The sequence below is a fragment of the Nilaparvata lugens genome, chromosome 10 (assembly GCF_014356525.2).
Source record: "Nilaparvata lugens isolate BPH chromosome 10, ASM1435652v1, whole genome shotgun sequence".
Lineage (NCBI taxonomy): Eukaryota > Metazoa > Arthropoda > Insecta > Hemiptera > Delphacidae > Nilaparvata > Nilaparvata lugens.
The window spans coordinates 23,554,133-23,573,088 of NC_052513.1; the positions used below are offsets into that span (position 1 = coordinate 23,554,133).

Below are 18,956 nucleotides of genomic sequence, written 5' to 3' on the forward strand. Positions count from 1 at the left end.
AGTAACATTTTCACCTAAAATTGAAAATAAGCTCGAAATTTGAGAAAATGTGATTATTTCAACTGCAAACTGTTGACAACTGTTGATTCTATTAAATCATTCACTATGAAGAGATAGCAGACCTCGTGTGTTTCCAGCGTTATTGTCCTGTCACCAGCTGGCTCATATCTTTGAATAGTAGTAGACTTGAGATGCGCGGGAACACTAGCGTCAGGTGATCAATTTTCATAACGGCAAGGAAAGTTGTGTGAGTGCGCCACACCAGATTTTTAATCTAATATTGACGAATGAAGGAGGCTCCTTTTTCCTTTTATATTATCCTTGAAATGCAAAATTTCCAAAAACCTTGTATATATATGTCGACGCGCAATTAAAAAAGGAACATACCTGTCAAATTTCATAATCTATTAACGCGTTTCGCCGTAAATGCGCAACTTATAAGCATTTAAACATTAAGAGAAATGCCAAACCGTCGACTTGAATCTTAGACCTCACTTCGCTCGGTCAAATATAGTGCAACTTTGAAAAGTTCATTTAAAAATCTGGTGTGGCGCACTCACACAACTTTCCTTGCCGGTATGAAAATTCCCATTATTATACAGTAATATCGTGTGTCTCCAACGTAAGAGTCGAATTTTAAAAATACTTAAAATAACTTAAAATTGATCAGCTGACGAGATCAATAATTCTGCTATCTCTTACAGTGAATGAATAGATAATTGCCTCTCTCCTCAAGTTTGCATTTGAATAATCACATTTTCTCAAATTTCCAGATTATTTTCAATATTAGGTGAAAATGTTACTGGACATTAATTGTAGAGATTTCCATGTTCAATCTTTTCCACTTGAAATTTTTCGTTCAAATTATATCTAAAGCCTGTTGATTGGAAATCTAAAATCAAACTTTGCATAGATGGGGCGGAACTCCTGAAATTTTTACAGATATGGGACTTGTGGCAGTTGATAGAGCTTATCAATGACTGTTTAAGGTATGAATTTGATCAAAATCGTTCAAGCCGTTTTCGAGATAATCACGAAAAACCCTGTTTTTGACAACATTTTCGCTATTTTAGCCGCCATCTTGAATTGCATTTGATCGAAATTGTTCGTGTCGGATCCTTATATTGTAAGGACCCTAAGTTTCAAATTTCACATCCTGGAAGTTTATCAGCGATTTCCGGAGGTAGACTCACAAACCAGTCGAAGACCTTTTGAAGAATACTTCTATCGCATTTTTCAAGACTATCCACAGCTGAAAATAGTTCTCGGTCTGACAACTGCAAAGAAACAAATACAACAAAATAATTGGTTGATTAGGAATAATAATAATAATAATCAACTTGTGCAAAACAACCATAATTATGATAGAGCTATCTATATGCTTTAAGCAAGCAAACATTATTGCACACCATGTTTGATAATAATTGTACTCTACGCATTTGAGAATTAGATAATGTAGCCTACTTAAATTTTAGAGTAGAATGATCTGACATACACAAAAATTTAAATTACCCTTGAAGACAGTTTCATATTGTTACAATATGCAGAGTGTCCCACGAAAGTTGTAACAGTCGAAGATAATAGATTCTACATTAAATTTACAACAAAAAATGTACTGTAGCATTTTCTTGTATCGACCTTAGTTTTCAAAATATGTCGATTTTTCTATATTTTTGAAAAAACGTCAATAACTAGAAAACTATTAGTCGAAATCTAATTCTAAGGACATGGTTGGAAAGAGGAAGAAATATCCAATAAGATTCTTTAAATGTGTTCCTTCAAGCGTTTTTGAACTTTTAATGGGCGTTTTCAACTATTTATGATCGCTGAAAGTTGAAAGAATAGTACATTCGTCGAGTTCAAAGCAAAATTTCGATCGGTTTGAACGTTCATAAAAAGTTTAAAAACGTCAAAGTAACAAATATATGAATCTAATGCCCGGTTTCTCAGTCGTTCAATAAACAACGCTATAGCTGTTTCTATAACGCTATTAAATAACTTTATATGTATTCAATACATTTTTATTTGTTTCTTTTTTTTATTTATAGAATCCATAGCTATGGGACGATTTATCTGTTCAATAAATCTGGCAACATGGCATGCTCCCAAACCGGCCACTTTCGTAAAGAAACTTGGTGCCGGTTGCACAAAAGCCTGTTAAAGATTAATACGACAAGAACCAATCAGAGATGCCATTTTATCAAGAAGGCCTTCTCTGATTGGTTCTCGTGAAATTAAACACGGTTAAAATTTAACTGGCTTTTGTGCAACCGGGCCTTGATGCTAAGGTAACCATGGTAACCAACCAAATCTTGGTTGTTTATTCTATGCTGCTTGTTGTGAGGTAGATTATTTCCTATGGTACTGACATCTTTTGGCTGATGACTACAAAACAAGATGGCTGACACCAGATAAGGGCTAGCAATGCTAAACTAGTAGTTCTATGAACAGTAGACCTAACGCAGTATTATCATCCACAAGTACCTGATTGGAACTATAGACCTTATGGAAATACAGCAATAGACTGGCTTCTCCACACATCTGTGTAATCACTTGTCAGCTGATTTATGATGAATAATTCTATAGTCTGATTTTTACTTTCCTTGTCCTATTACCATAGGTAAGGAAAGTATTGCTTTCCGAAAAAAATTAAGGTACCCCAATTTGTAAATTTCTATACGTTTCAAGTCCCCCTGAGTCCAAAAAAGTGGTTTTTGGGTATTGGTCTGTATGTGTGTGTGTGTGTGTGTGTGTGTGTGTGTGTGTTGTGTGTGTGTGTGTGTGTGTGTGTGTGTGTGGTGTGTGTGTGTGTGTGTGTGTGTGTGTGTGTGTGTGTGTGTGTGTGTGTATGAGTGTATGTGCGTCTGTGTACACGATATCTCAACTCCCAATTAACGGAATGACTTTAAATTTGGAACTTAAGGTCCTTACACTATAAGAATCCGACACGAACATTTTCGATCAAATGCGATTCAAGATGGCGGCAAAAATGGCGAAAATTTTGTCAAAAACAGGGTTTTTCGCGATTTTCTCGAAAACGGCTCCAACGATTTTGATCAAATTCATACATGAATTAGTCATTGATAAGCTCTATCAACTGCCATAAGTCCTATATCTGTAAAAATTTCAGGAGCTCCGCCCCATCTTTGCAAAGTTTGATTCTAGATTTCCAATTATCAGGCTTCAGATACAATTTAAACAAATAATTTCAAGTGGAAAAGATTAAGCATGAACATCTCTACAATTAATGTCCAGTAACATTTTCACCTAAAATTGAAAATAAGCTCGAAATTTGAGAAAATGTGATTATTTCAACTGCAAACTGTTGATTCTATTAAATCATTCACTATGAAGAGATAGCAGACCTCTTGTGTTTCCAGCGTTATTGTCCTGTCACCAGCTGGCTCATATCTTTGAATAGTAGTAGACTTGAGATGCGCGGGAACACTAGCGTCAGGTGATCAATTTTCATAACGGCAAGGAAAGTTGTGTGAGTGCGCCACACCAGATTTTTAATCTAATATTGACGAATGAAGGAGGCTCCTTTTTCCTTTTATATTATCCTTGAAATGCAAAATTTCCAAAAACCTTGTGTATATATATGTCGACGCGCAATTAAAAAAGGAACATACCTGTCAAATTTCATGATAATCTATTAACGCGTTTCGCCGTAAATGCGCAACTTATAAGCATTTAAACATTAAGAGAAATGCCAAACCGTCGACTTGAATCTTAGACCTCACTTCGCTCGGTCAAATATAGTGCAACTTTGAAAAGTTCATTTAAAAATCTGGTGTGGCGCACTCACACAACTTTCCTTGCCGGTATGAAAATTCCCATTATTATACAGTAATATCGTGTGTCTCCAACGTAGAGTCGAATTTTAAAAATACTTAAAATAACTTAAAATTGATCAGCTGACGAGATCAATAATTCTGCTATCTCTTACAGTGAATGAATAGATAATTGCCTCTCTCCTCAAGTTTGCATTTGAATAATCACATTTTCTCAAATTTCCAGATTATTTTCAATATTAGGTGAAAATGTTACTGGACATTAATTGTAGAGATTTCCATGTTCAATCTTTTCCACTTGAAATTTTTCGTTCAAATTATATCTAAAGCCTGTTGATTGGAAATCTAAAATCAAACTTTGCATAGATGGGGCGGAACTCCTGAAATTTTTACAGATATGGGACTTGTGGCAGTTGATAGAGCTTATCAATGACTGTTTAAGGTATGAATTTGATCAAAATCGTTCAAGCCGTTTTCGAGATAATCACGAAAAACCCTGTTTTTGACAACATTTTCGCTATTTTAGCCGCCATCTTGAATTGCATTTGATCGAAATTGTTCGTGTCGGATCCTTATATTGTAAGGACCCTAAGTTTCAAATTTCAAGTCATTCCGTTGATTGGGAGATGAGATATCGTGCACACAGACGCACACACACATACAGACCAATACCCAAAAAACACTTTTTTGCACTCAGGGGACCTTGAAACATATAGAAATTGGGGTACCTCAATTTTTTCGGAAAGTAATACTTTCCTTACCTATGGTAATAGGGCACGGAAAGTAAAATAAAATCAGTTTTATTTTTGAAATACTGGTGACCTACACTTAATTTTTCGATTGCAACCGAAAATTAGATCCATTCCGAAAATTCGACACATTTATCCATTCCATAAATATTTATAGGGTGGATTTTGGCACTATAGTTTATCGAGAGATTTATTGATTCGATAAGTTTATGGAGCGTTCTAGAAACGCATTTCTCATGTTTTTCGATTCAATGGATAAACAGTTATTGAATGGATAAACAGTTTATGGAACGACTGAGAAACCGGGCATTATTGTGAATTTCTTCCTCTACCCAACCATATGTACAATTATGGTAATTATAACCAAAATGTAAATGCTTAGAATTGGATATTGACTACTGATAGTATTCTAGTTATTAAGTTTTTCAAAATATGGACAAATCGATATACCTCGAAAACTGAAGGTCGATATAAGAAAATGTTATTATATATTTTTTGTTTCAAATTTCATGAAGAATCTATGGTCTTCGGCTGTTACGCCTTTTGTTGTTCGCACAATATCCTAATGGCAATATCTATCTATATATATAAAAGCGCGGAGCCCCCTGGCTAGACGGATACGGCGAGCGAAGCTAGCCTGACGGCTAGTTTTATATAATTTTACAAAGATGGAGCTTGATTCTCTGACGATCTATAACTAACAAGTCTAATACAAAAATTGAAACACAACATTTTAATAATATTAACATAATAATATTCTAACCTGATGAGCTCCTACTTCCAATACAGGATTACTTCTAAAATCATCAAGCCAGCTACTTAAATCCTCAGCTGAAAATCACAAGAAAAAAATGCTTTGCCATTAATGAAAACACACATCCGTAAATAGCAAATCTGCAATCCTGCACATATAAAATGAGCAAAGGATAACTTGAAATGCATCATTTTCCATAATATTATCATATCTCATAAGTTATGTTAATTTCGAGATGGATTGCACGAAATGTACAATCTCTATACTGATAACTTAATGCCTGGACCGATTTACCCCTTCAACAGCATCAAGACCCTACTATGGAATTATTCTTAGCAATAACATTTGACCATACAGCCAGCATGCTGTAATTTTATAATCAGGAATATAGTAGTCAGACATGCGCAGTTATCTTCCTTCTACCACCGTTAGCCAACGCACCGACAAACAGGATCATGACATCAGTCTAATACTCTATTTCAAATTCCAATATATGGCGTAGTAGAATATTAAGAATTAATAGCTTTGGTATAGTTGAATTACATCATTTTACGGAAATTAAAATCTGATCTATTTTAAGAAAAACTTTCTTACCCTTTCATGATTGCAGTTGATTCTGACTAGAGCCCTAGGCTTAGAAAAGTGTAATAGGATATATTACAATAAGTATGATTACAGAAACTCAGTGTTTGTGATCGCCAATAATAATTGTGAATATAGCATGTATTTCTAAGAGCAATTTCTGAATTTTTTCTGTGTTCAATCTGCCCTGAAGCATGCAATTTATATTTCTGGAATAAAAATCTTATATCGTGATTGATTTATTACCAATTCTTGGAATTGGATTCCATAATTTGAATATGGATGAATTTGAGCTCATAATTGATAATAATATGAATAGTAATAGTCTATTTTCAACCTGAAGAAACGTACTCTTTTTCCTTCCATTTAAGTTACTTTCTGGTGATTTTTTATCTGGTGAAAGGGACATTTTTTGAGAGGCACTGGCATTTTCTTCAATTTGTGACGCTTTCCCTTTTAATGACGATGATTCCCTTTTTTGAGGTGATGATTCCCTTTTTTGTAGTGATGATTTACTTCTTTCTGGTAAAGATTTTTCAGCTTTCTGTAAAGCATGGAAATAGTAATATTTAAATGGCAAGTTATGAACTATATAAAGTTGACTTATTTTTCTCAATTAATTGTACATTATTATACTGAAATGAATGCATTACTGTATGAATACTGGAATGAACTTAATGAATATGGTTATACTGTAAGTTTCATCTCCAACAAGTATTATAAAAAGTCTCAGAGCGCTTGAGTTCGATAAAACACGATTTAATTTGTCAAAGAGAATGAATAAAGAAAAATTAAGTTTTTTGTTGGAATAGACCAATAGAGTAATAGTAGTTGAGAAAGTCGTCATTGAGATGGATGCTTGATTTCAAAAATCGAGCTCGTAAATGACGGTAAACAGCAGTAGAAATATGTTGGAAAATAATCAATCAACAATGGATTCATTCTCTCGCAAATATTTGAATAAATAGATCCAAATTATGATGGAACAAAATTCTCAGTAAGACCTACGTAAAGTTTACTTACCTTTGAATCTGATTTCTCCGAATGATTGGACAAAATAGAAGCATCGTCTGTAATGAAACATGGTACACATCTTGGAATTTTAAAGACATTTTTGCTATACTACGAGTATCAAAATGGCAAAAAAACTTATAATTGAATTCATAAAATACAAGTAATTATAAAATCCCGGTGTAAAATATATAATTATATATTACATTATATACAGAGAGTTTCAGAACATTTTAGGGTATTGTTCCTGGATGATAGGAGTCTACAAATGTCGTATTTCAAGTGTCCAAAACTCAGCGGTTATCCTTATAGCTTCAATTTTGTTTTTTTCACTTGAGAATTTTTATCTCAAGAACGAAATAATGTATTGATCTGAAATTTGGCATGACTATTTATGCTATAAAGACTCAACTTTAAAAAATAAAATAACAAATTTTCGATGTAAATTATCTAAATGGCGGCCATTTTAAACAGTTGATTGCAAATTCCACGAAAATCGTTCACTTTTCAGAAAATTTACAAGAGACAAAAAAGTTTGAAAATTTTATCAAGATTTAAAGGATACCTCATTTATTGAGATTGGTCAGAGAATAACAGAGAAAGTAATTATTTTTGTACAGCATGCATGATCATGGACAAACAAGATTATCTGAAAAACAGCTTCATCTTAAATACAATTGGAATTAAAATTTAACATTGATTTTTAAATTGTGAAAAGTGGTCATGCATGCAATACGAAAATAATTCATTTCTCTGTTATTCTCCGACCAATCTTATTGAATAAGGTATCCTTGAGATCTTGATAAAATTTGCTAACTTTTTGTCTCCTGTACATTTTCTATAAAGTGAACGATTTTCGTGAAATTTGCAATCAAAAATCTAAAATGGCCGCCATTTTGAAAATTTGTTATTTTATTTTTTAAAGTTGAGTCTTTATAGCATAAATAGTCATGCCAAATTTCAGATCATTAAATCATTTCGTTCTTGAGATAAAAATTCCCAAGTGAAAAAACAAAATGGCAGCTGTAAGGATAACCGCTGAGTTTTGGACACTTGAAATACATTATTTGTAGTCTCCTATCATCCCGGAACAATACCCTAAAAGGTTCGACACTAATTATGAAACACCCTGTATATTATTATAATAATATATTACAGTATTATAATTATATTTTTTAATTATAAATTGATTATAAAATCCCGGTGTCCGTAATTCAGGCATGTTGTCATGAAATAGCGGAGCCATTGGTATTCATTATTAACTCAATGTTTAAGACAGGTATATTTCAAGACTTTTTGAAAATAGCTAAAGTGATTCCTCTCCTAAGAAAAGGTAATGTTTTGGATATTAATAATTATCGACCTATTTCGGTTTTAAATACGTTGTCAAAGATTTGTGAGAGGCTCATTCATGATAGAATTATAAGCTATCTGTTGAAATACGATTTGCTTTTCATATTGTTAATATGGTTTTATGAAGGGAAAGTCAACAATCACTGCAGCGGTAATTTTTTTGAGTCAATTAAGAGAGGGATTGATGCTGGTAATTATGTAACTGCGCTCCTATTGGAACTGTCAAGAGCCTTTAATAGCGTCAATATCAATATTCTTTTATGCAAGTTATCACAGCTCGGAATTAGTAGAGGCGTGGCAAGAAGATTGATAGCATCACACATGAGCAGCAGGTTCCAGTACACGTGTATATATACTCCTAATGGGTTAGTAAACTCAGCCAAGTTACCATTGACACGAGGCGTACCACAAGGCTCCATTTTAAGCACATTACTCTTCATATTATATATAAATATATAATGTTCCTGTAATTTATACAATGTTCCTGTCACTGATAAAATCACTCTCCATGCCGATGATTGTACCTTGATATTTAAGAGATCAGATCTCATAGACTTGGAGATTGAGGCAAATAACATGGCCAATGATGTTGCGCAGTTTTTTAATGATTCAGACCTTGCTATAAATCCAAACAAAGTCATGTCATTAGCTTTGATTATAAGTATCGTCCTTTTCACCCCACCATAACACTTGGTGAAACGAACATTGAAAGTTGTACTGTTGTGAGCATGTTAGGTTTGTCAATAGATTCCAAGCTTAATTGGGGGGATCATGTGAACAAGATATCATTGAAATTGAGTAGGTCACTTTTTTCATTTAGAAATATTGTTAAACGGGTACCTAAAACTACAGCAAAAAGTGTCTACTATGCACTGATTGAATCCCACATTGCTTATGGCATTGAATTATGGGGGAGTAAAAGAATTTTTGTTTTGCCAAAGACCTGGAGGGGCTCAAATTTCCACAGACATGTCAGGAGTCTTTCAGTAGCCCAAGTATTTTAACTGTCCCATGATTGTACATTTTCAAGTCAATATTACATGTGAAAGATAAGTTGAATTCATTCCAAGCTAACTCAAATATTCATGGCTATAACACTAGGGGAAAGAATAACATTTTAGTTGAGAGACATAAGCTGAGTGTATTTGAGAATACACCTACTTATAGGGAACAAACGTTGTTTGCGAAACTTCCGGCTGATTTGAGAAGTATTGTTGGGGAGAAACAATTCAAGACAAAACTATATTCTTTTCTCAGTAGAAGGCTGTCTATGATGTTGACGGTATTATTTTTAGAGTGAAAAAATATTATAATTTTGCAAATTTAATGAATGTTACATGTTGTTGAAGTTTTTTTATGATTGATATTTTCTGTTATTTGTCTGTGACGTTTTTCAACTGTATTACATTGTTTTTGTTAAACTTTTGTTTGGTTGTGTCAGAAAATATAAGAATAAACTTCAAGTTGTCAAGATTTCACTTGAAAAAATAATGTAGCCCATAGAAACGGGTTTTCCTAAACCAAAACTTTGGCTTTACCTTTAAAGCCTGAGTGCTTGAGGCTGCCAGCTATCTAGGCCAGCTGTTAAATAATTCATATCCACAATGGGAAAGAAGTCTCTTGTCTTACCTGGTGGCAATGTGGAATGTCATCATGCAACCAAAACTCGTTTTATGACTATGGATGTCACTCTTCACATTGTACTTGACAAAACCAGCCATCACATGCAGAGCACTCTAATATGTCTGATTGATGAAGATAGTCATTATTCCAGTGGACTGGAAGAGCTGTATATAGTGATCAATGCTAATCATTGGAAGTGATGACTGCTCTTTTCAGCATTATAGACATCCTCAAGCAGCCCATAGCTCAGGATGCTGTAGAAGTGGTCAAAATACAGTACAATCAAGTAGGGCCTACTCACAAACTGTATTAGTTTTTTCAACAGGTAAATCACTCTCATACAGTCCTCCAATGTGGCAATTACAGGTGAGTTTTGAACCAATGGTAAATTCAAAAAGAGACACACTCTGAGTGCCAATGTAATGGCATTGAATAGAGTAACCTTTGGGTCTTAACGATAATCAGTTATAGTTTGTTGGGTTGTAGCCACAAACTTGCTTTTCTAGAAGAAACTTCAACATCCTCCTGTGAATGAGCCAGAATAAATTATGGTGATCTATTAAATTCAAAGTTTTAATTTTCAGTTGCATGATTCAACCTTTCAATTTTAAATCAAAATATAGAAGATATAACTCATGTTACTGAGTAGCCTACCAATTGCAGCATGAAGAAAAATTATCATAATTTTTCTCAATAAGTGAAACTGTTTCTAATTGTAAGAAAACTATCAGTACTATACTTACTTGAGTTATCAAGTGAAAGATCAATGATACTTTTACTGTCATTGGTGTACTTTGATGTACTAATAGGTTTCTTTGCGGAAAAGCTTGATTTCACCTTTGGAGCAAAAGCGGTTTTATTACCTGAAATTTGAAAATTCATTTCACTCATTTTGTGTAGATAGTATTACCTTATTCATAGCTGATCTTTAATACAACAGCTCGATAGTTTTACATTTTATAAGAACCAGAAATCAGCTATGGGGAAAAAGAGGTTGCTTAAAACCTATCTGTATGGGGGCATGGAAAGGGTTTCTACTATTTGAGTGAGGAATAGAACACAAGCATTTCCTATCCACCAGCACACTGTCAATCTGTTTCGACCTATGGCAAGTAATTTTCACTTATTCCAGTTGTTTCATTTCCACTGGGCTTAGTTGTTTTTGTTGATGTTGATAGAAGTTATTTATACTGAGTTACACATGTAACAACTTTTTAACAGTTGCATTTTGGAGGAAATAGATCTGATTTGAATTGAACAAAGTTTGGAACTATGGAGGCATGAAAGATAAATTTTACCTTACTATTATTTTATCTACCAATGTTATTACATTAGTATCATTTGCATTGTAAATAAATAAATAAAATCTATGATTTTAGATAAACTGATAGAACACATTTTTAGAACATGTAATTTGAGATATTTGAGTTTTTGTTAAATTCTATAACATTTTACTTGTCTTACTGATATTCAAAAAACTTGATTCTTCTCCTTCGACCAAATTCAATCATCATATCATATTTTCTCTTAACTGACTTGCAACGGACAAATGGTTGGGTTATTCATGCTCCACTGCACTCATCCAACAAAATGAAACAATCACAGATTGACAGTGTGCTCGGTAGATATGAAATGCATGTGTTCTATTCCTCACTAAACAAGTTGAACCAAAACTTTGCAAGCATGCCCTCGCCCTTACCTGTCGGAGGGTTTCACGTTTGTATTATTCTTCTTTGACCGTTCTATGCCCCCTATTCAGATAGGGTTTGCTTCAAAAGCTTAAAGTTCTTAGGTGTAGAGCAGTTCCATTCAAGTTTAGATAAACCTGAACTACTTCTTCCACAGTTTTCATCCTGATTTTAATTAATCGTTAATAATTCCCGATTAGTATACCCCGACACATATTCATAATATAGTGGGTGCTAAATTCTCTCAACATAGCAATTAATAATAACATTGTTTGTATTAGGCCTATTTCTCTGTAAACAGTTCAAACTTATATGTTTTATGTAACCAACTATATTCTGATCGGTCGTGTTGTAACAAATCTATAATATAATAAAGAAATAATGAAGAAAAGAACTTGCTTATACACGTACGGAATAGGAAATCCACGAATGACGCATCATCACGTCTGAGCTACTGGACTGATTAACTTGAAATTTCGCATATTGATTCATAATTCACCGAGGATGGTTAAAGGCCTATTTTAAATCCTCCAAGATTTCAGTAGGTCAAATTTAAAGTTTTCGAATAGACCCTTGCGGAGCACGGGTTACTTGCTACTTTTAAATATTATTATTAATGTCAACATTATAGAATTTTACTAAACAATAATTGGGTAAAAGTTTAGACAAGTCCAGACGCGTTTCAATGAACTGTACCCCATCATCAGCGTAAAGGTAATACTTTGAACAGAGAATACCTGTACGTTGGAGATGAGACTCAGTTCCTTGATACTAATTTTGTATTGCCTCACGCTTTGTGGTGGAGCCACAAATGTGTTGCGAGTGTTGCTTATTTAGTAGAGGGCTCTGTGGATCCTCTATGGTGCTGAGAGACTTGCCCACTGTCATCCCCTCTTTGTGAGAGAGAAGATCCTCACAGTCTTCTTCCTCTATATATTTCAAACTCTTTGCAGAGCCCATGCGAATGTGGAGAACTTATAACCAGGCAGAATCCACCTATATGAGACTAGAGGGGGGCAAAAACTGGATGAACCCTACCGAAGACTGAGCAGGACTCAATCAGACTTTGTCCATCTGTCTGTCAGGCTCTACAACACGCTGCCGGTGGTGGTTGGGTATCTGTCTGTCGGTCAATTTTGGAGGGCCTTGAGAGGCTTATTATTGGATGAACCTTTGTATTCACTAGTTTTTCATGTTGGACAGCAGCTTGGTAAGCGCATATTTTTGATTGCTTTTGTTCTTTGTTTGCTTTTATTTGTTTCTTTTTGACAAGTAGGTCAGCTGGCCTACTAGTTTTGTGTTTTCCTGACGTCCATGTGGGTCTTATGCCCACCTTATAGACTTAACATGAAATAACAAACGCGCCCGGACGTAACTAAACATGAAAGAGCTGTAGTAAAAGAAAAATTCGATTCTTACAACCTTATAGTCCTGACCTGAAAATAATAAGCTTACTTGATATTTTGTTCTGGGTTGAAAGAAGAGATGGTCTCTTCTTTTGAGTTGTGGGTTCGAAGTCATCCATATCATCCCATCCATCATCGCTCCTATCTGGCTTTGATAACGACGAATCAAGGGTGATGTTATTGGAAAACGAGGAATTAGGTGATGTTTTCGATGTCTGCAATCTGAAAAAAATTACAGATATTTAAGAAAATAGTTCTTGTTTCTTTGAACACCAATTCAGTTTTCGCCAAATATTACATAACAAAGAGTTTATGATTTCAGTAAAAAGTCATCATTAAAATAGAATAGTGATGCTAGGCCTCAGTCACAGACTAGTCAAGTGGAAACAAATCTTAGTTTTGGAATATTCAGGAATATGACATCAAAAATCCTGATGCATGATACCGGATAACTTCTTATACGTTTTTCCAAGTCCAACCCTAGAGTCATAGTCAGAGTGCATTGATTCATTCACTGGTGCAAGTGAAAGAAAATGCAGGAAGTATGTGCGAAGACGTGCTACTCATCATCAACACACTAAAAAAGCGGATACTTGAACACCCCAAAATGCAGGCTGTCAACGACCCAAGGGTCATTTCCATTTGATCAGTATTGGCACTGAGACTTGAAACCCTGTTGAGGAGATAAAGAGAATGGGAGACAATGACTTCAGCAGAAGGATGAGAGTATTACATCCAAGTCCCTGTACTCTGTCAAGAGTTCCTGTAGGACAAGAAGGCAAGAGACCGTTCATTGTATAAGGCCTAAATCACTAAGACACAGCCTATCCAGCGCCAACTGGTCAACAGCAACGCAGCCCTAATAATAATATTGTATTTAACAGATTTGTATGTAAACATTGAAAATTAATTATTCAATTCTAAATGGCGAACGTCTTGCAGTGATTAGCCCCTCCTAATTGTGGGACCAACCTTACAGTTATTTCCTGAAACAATAGCACTTTTGTGGTAGGATGACACTTCCTCGATGAGCGACTCCATAAAATGTCCGTCAAGTTTGAATCTTACGATAAAAATTTGTAAAATTACAATTGCTTTGCAAAAAAGAATTACTTTGTAAATCTAGACAGTGAAAAACTTAGACCTAATATAAATAAAAGAAAATACGCACATATCACTTTTTTCTTCATTTTTTGAATGGACATTAGAGACGCTGGTTGAAGATTTAGAAACTGTGTACACGAAAGAGCTTACTGACGTTTGTTTCTTAGTTGTGGGACGTTGATCAGATACTTTTTCCTTGGTTCCATTTAGAAATTCACTCATAATTTACCAATTAAATGAGCACTGCAAATAAATAATTGAAAAGCATGTTGTTTAAAAAAATGTATAAATACAGTTCGCATAGTTAGGTTTCATAAAAAAGTAATTATCAATACACTAATGCCCGGTTTCACTAACCTTGATCAAATATAGCCTAGCCATGGTCAATTTGATCATAGTCAAACTTTGATCACTCGTTTAAACATACAACTGTTCCAGCAACCTCGGGATTGATCAAAACTCCATCGGTCAAATCTGAACATGGTCAACTCTTCTAGCTGTACTTTTCTGAAGTTGGCCAACATGTTTGCTGGCTTGCTATTGGCTACATCTGATTATGATGGATCGATCATATGGATGGAAATTACTGAGATATTGCAATTATTCAAATGTAAATGAAATAATAATTATTATTACTAAACGAAAATCCAAATTAAATTCTATAATATATTAAATATAGTAACACCCCATGATCTTAATATCAGTTTTGCTGCTCATATTCCGAGGGTAATTTGCGCTGAATGCCCTTTTTACTTTACCGTCAGGCCGTCAAAAATTCAGATTAATGTACTTTTTTATGTAATCACGGTACTGATTTTTTTTCATATTCATTGGCCCATATGAATAAAGTTGAGCATTTGCTCATACTTCTAAAATATGGAGCATTTGCTTCATTTTCTATGAATAAACGTGAGCAAAACCTTTTGCTCATGCTCATCAAGAAAATAGTTTGAGCATTTGCTTAAAAGTAAAAGCTTTTGCTCAAAATTGTATGAATAAACTAGAGCATTTGCTCAACTTTTGAAGTAGTAAAATGGCTCAACTAATTCGTATGAGGAAGAGGAAACTATACCAGATACTATCACAACCAATAGTGTAGAACTATAAAACTCTTTTTAGATTCAACCATGATATATCACCATTATTCCTACAAAAGAATAAATATAAAAGCTACCTGTTATAAAGATAGCCATCACAAAATAGAAAATAGGCATTTAAGAATATGAGAGTATAGACGATTATAAGAAGGCTATTGATATTATAAGAATATGCTAAAGATTATTATAGAGATGACATTTTTTCACGCTATTATTTCAAAATTCTAAACTCAACTAACCTGAAACTGTATTCATAAAAAATATAAGGTAAGAGTATAAGGTAAAGCTTATTCATATCAAAATGAGCAAATGCTTTTGCTTCTACCTTATGCTCAATGCTTTTGCTCATGAGCATTTGCTCTGGTTTTATTCATATGGGCCATTATTTTGGGACGGGCCGCTGGGCCTCCTTCTCATACACACCCCTGGCACAGACGTTTTGTATAGTAACACATCAATAATAATTTAAAATATGAATTGAATAATTTCGTACAAAGAATTTACAAATCACCATCAATTTTGACAATATTTTTTATGAACAAAAGAACATTCCAATTCTAATGAGATACATTAAAGCAGCTAGGTTGATCTAAGGATAAGAATAATAGGCCTATAGGCCTACTGCGTAATAAAAAAGTAAAGCAAATCTTTTTTTAAAATCTTCCTTCTGCTATAATAGCCTAGTATACTAATTAAAAGATTCCGAGAACAAACCTGATAAATAACTTACTACAACTAAATTCAATCGCACTAAAAACTTTGAAAATTTTAATTGCGTCAAAATATAGCCTAACCATGGTCAATTTGATCATAGTCAAACTTTGATCACTCGTTTAAACATACAACTGTTCCAGCAACCTCGGGATTGATCAAAACTCCATCGGTCAAATCTGAACATGGTCAACTCTTCTAGCTGTACTTTTCTGAAGTTGGCCAACATGTTTGCTGGCTTGCTATTGGCTACATCTGATTATGATGGATCATATGGATGGAAATTACTGAGATATTGCAATTATTCAAATGTAAATGAAATAATAATTATTATTACTAAACGAAAATCCAAATTAAATTCTATAATATATTAAATATAGTATCACCCCATGATCTTAATATCAGTTTTGCTGCTCATATTCCGAGGGTAATTTGCGCTGAATGCCCTTTTTACTTTACCGTCAGGCCGTCAAAAATTCAGATTAATATACTTTTTTATGTAATCACGGTACTGATTTTTTTTTCATATTCATTGGCCCATATGAATAAAGTTGAGCATTTGCTCATACTTCTAAAATATGGAGCATTTGCTTCATTTTCTATGAATAAACGTGAGCAAAACTATTTGCTCATGCTCATCAAGAAAATAGTTTGAGCATTTGCTTAAAAGTAAAAGCTTTTGCTCAAAATTGTATGAATAAACTAGAGCATTTGCTCAACTTTTGAAGTAGTAAAATGGCTCAACTAATTCGTATGAGGAAGAGGAAACTATACCAGATACTATCACAACCAATAGTGTAGAACTATAAAACTCTTTTTAGATTCAACCATGATATATATCACCATTATTCCTACAAAAGAATAAATATAAAAGCTAGGTACCTGTTATAAAGATAGCCATCACAAAATAGAAAATAGGCATTTAAGAATATGAGAGTATAGACGATTATAAGAAGGCTATTGATATTATAAGAATATGCTAAAGATTATTATAGAGATGACATTTTTTCACGCTATTATTTCAAAATTCTAAACTCAACTAACCTGAAACTGTATTCATAAAAAATATAAGGTAAGAGTATAAGGTAAAGCTTATTCATATCAAAATGAGCAAATGCTTTTGCTTCTACCTTATGCTCAATGCTTTTGCTCATGAGCATTTGCTCTGGTTTTATTCATATGGGCCATTATTTTGGGACGGGCCGCTGGGCCTCCTTCTCATACACACCCCTGGCACAGACGTTTTGTATAGTAACACATCAATAATAATTTAAAATATGAATTGAATAATTTCGTACAAAGAATTTACAAATCACCATCAATTTTGACAATATTTTTTATGAACAAAAGAACATTCCAATTCTAATGAGATACATTAAAGCAGCTAGGTTGATCTAAGGATAAGAATAATAGGCCTATAGGCCTACTGCGTAATAAAAAAGTAAAGCAAATCTTTTTTTAAAATCTTCCTTCTGCTATAATAGCCTAGTATACTAATTAAAAGATTCCGAGAACAAACCTGATAAATAACTTACTACAACTAAATTCAATCGCACTAAAAACTTTGAAAATTTTAATTGCGTCAAAAAAAACAGCTGTAAAGTAGCTGAAAGTGAGTGTCTAATTTTTGTCTTCAAATTTTTTAATTTATTTCAATTAATTTAATTGAATTTAGGATTGATTATTGTTTTTCGGCTTTATATCAACATTGTGAAATTCAAAATCAATTTTATATCTGTGTTATCTTCCTCGGATGGTGCGGAAACTTTGGCAGAAATCAAAATTTGAACTTAACCTAATTGTTTGGACTATTTTTAATATGTGAAAATCCAGGAACTGAAGAAGTTTTGGGCAATTGCCTGTTTTTTCTTTCCTAATTATAGTATGTGTATCACCTTGAATAAATAAATAAATAAATAAAATATAACCCACAAACAAGCAAGGAAATTGATCGAACCAGTCTTTTGACCGTGTTCAATTAATTTGATCGCTCGTTCGGCGGCAGTCAAACTTAACCATTGGTTTGACCGTGGTTGAACGTAACTGGTGTTGGTGGAACGAATTATTGCTGATTTGATCATCGGATGGATTTTGATCATGTTCAAATGCCTTGACCAAGGTTGATGAAACCGGGAATAAATAATGATACATGATAAACTGATAAATTTAACTAGTAATCCCCTGGGTTGGAGAACTTGCTCAAAGAGTGTTGAAACAAGCAACTATTAATTATACAGAGTTAGTGAAAATTATGGAAACAGCTACCTATATATTTCTTTTGCAAGAATTTGACAGGTTTCATTTGGTGATTCTATTTGAAATGAAAATTACGTTGACGCTTCAACATCTTTATCACTCATAGCCTATGAATCCAAATTCATTTTTTGGGTTAATCAATTTTGTTGTCCAACAAACTTGACCAGTAAAAAGGTTTCAAGAATATGTGTTCAAAATTTGAAGCTAGTTAATTTTTCTAATGTTATTGTAGAACATACTAACAGACGGATAATAACTTTGGACTTTAGTAGGTCAAAAGTAAGGGCCTACTATCTCTCGTTTGATGAAAATGTATTATAATTTTTTAAGCCTGAAAATAAATAAAATCCAACTTAAAACTGTAAATTTATTAATAAACGTAAACATAACCTAGAACAATAGCTTGGTTGATTCATAACCTACCTTTTAGCCATTCATACATCAAATCTTCATTTTTTAAATTTTAAACTGGAAAATTTAACCATAGAAATTTTCAAATGTTATACAAAACGAAGGCTGAAATATCAAATGAATAGAAATATGAAATTTTATTACACCTGGTATGTACAAACGTCTTTTTTAAATAATACGTAACCACAGAATAGAATATATAGATACAGAATGGAAACTAGCAATCAAACGCCTATCCAACCAGTGTTTTACCCACGGTATTTAGATGAAAATACCTTCTATTTACCGTGGTTTTGCCTATCCAACCAGATATTTCCAATTCCACAGAATAGAATATATAGATACAGAATGGAAACTAGCAATCAAACGCCTATCAAACCAGTGTTTTGCCTATCCAACCAGATATTTCCAATTCCG

General features: G+C 33.5%; 1 protein-coding gene across 1 annotated transcript; it reads right to left on the minus strand.

The window, feature by feature from the left end:
- Positions 1-1,142: 1,142 nt before the first annotated feature.
- On the minus strand, positions 1,143-18,672 carry LOC120353346. The gene is made up of 7 exons (XM_039436659.1): positions 18,552-18,672; positions 13,010-13,182; positions 10,610-10,729; positions 6,903-6,949; positions 6,231-6,423; positions 5,307-5,374; positions 1,143-1,277 (listed from the first exon to the last, which is right to left on the minus strand). The coding sequence occupies exons 1-7, from the start codon at positions 18,560-18,562 to the stop codon at positions 1,143-1,145; spliced, it is 747 nt and encodes a 248-aa protein (XP_039292593.1). The 5' UTR covers positions 18,563-18,672.
- Between the last annotated feature and the right edge of the window lie 284 nt (positions 18,673-18,956).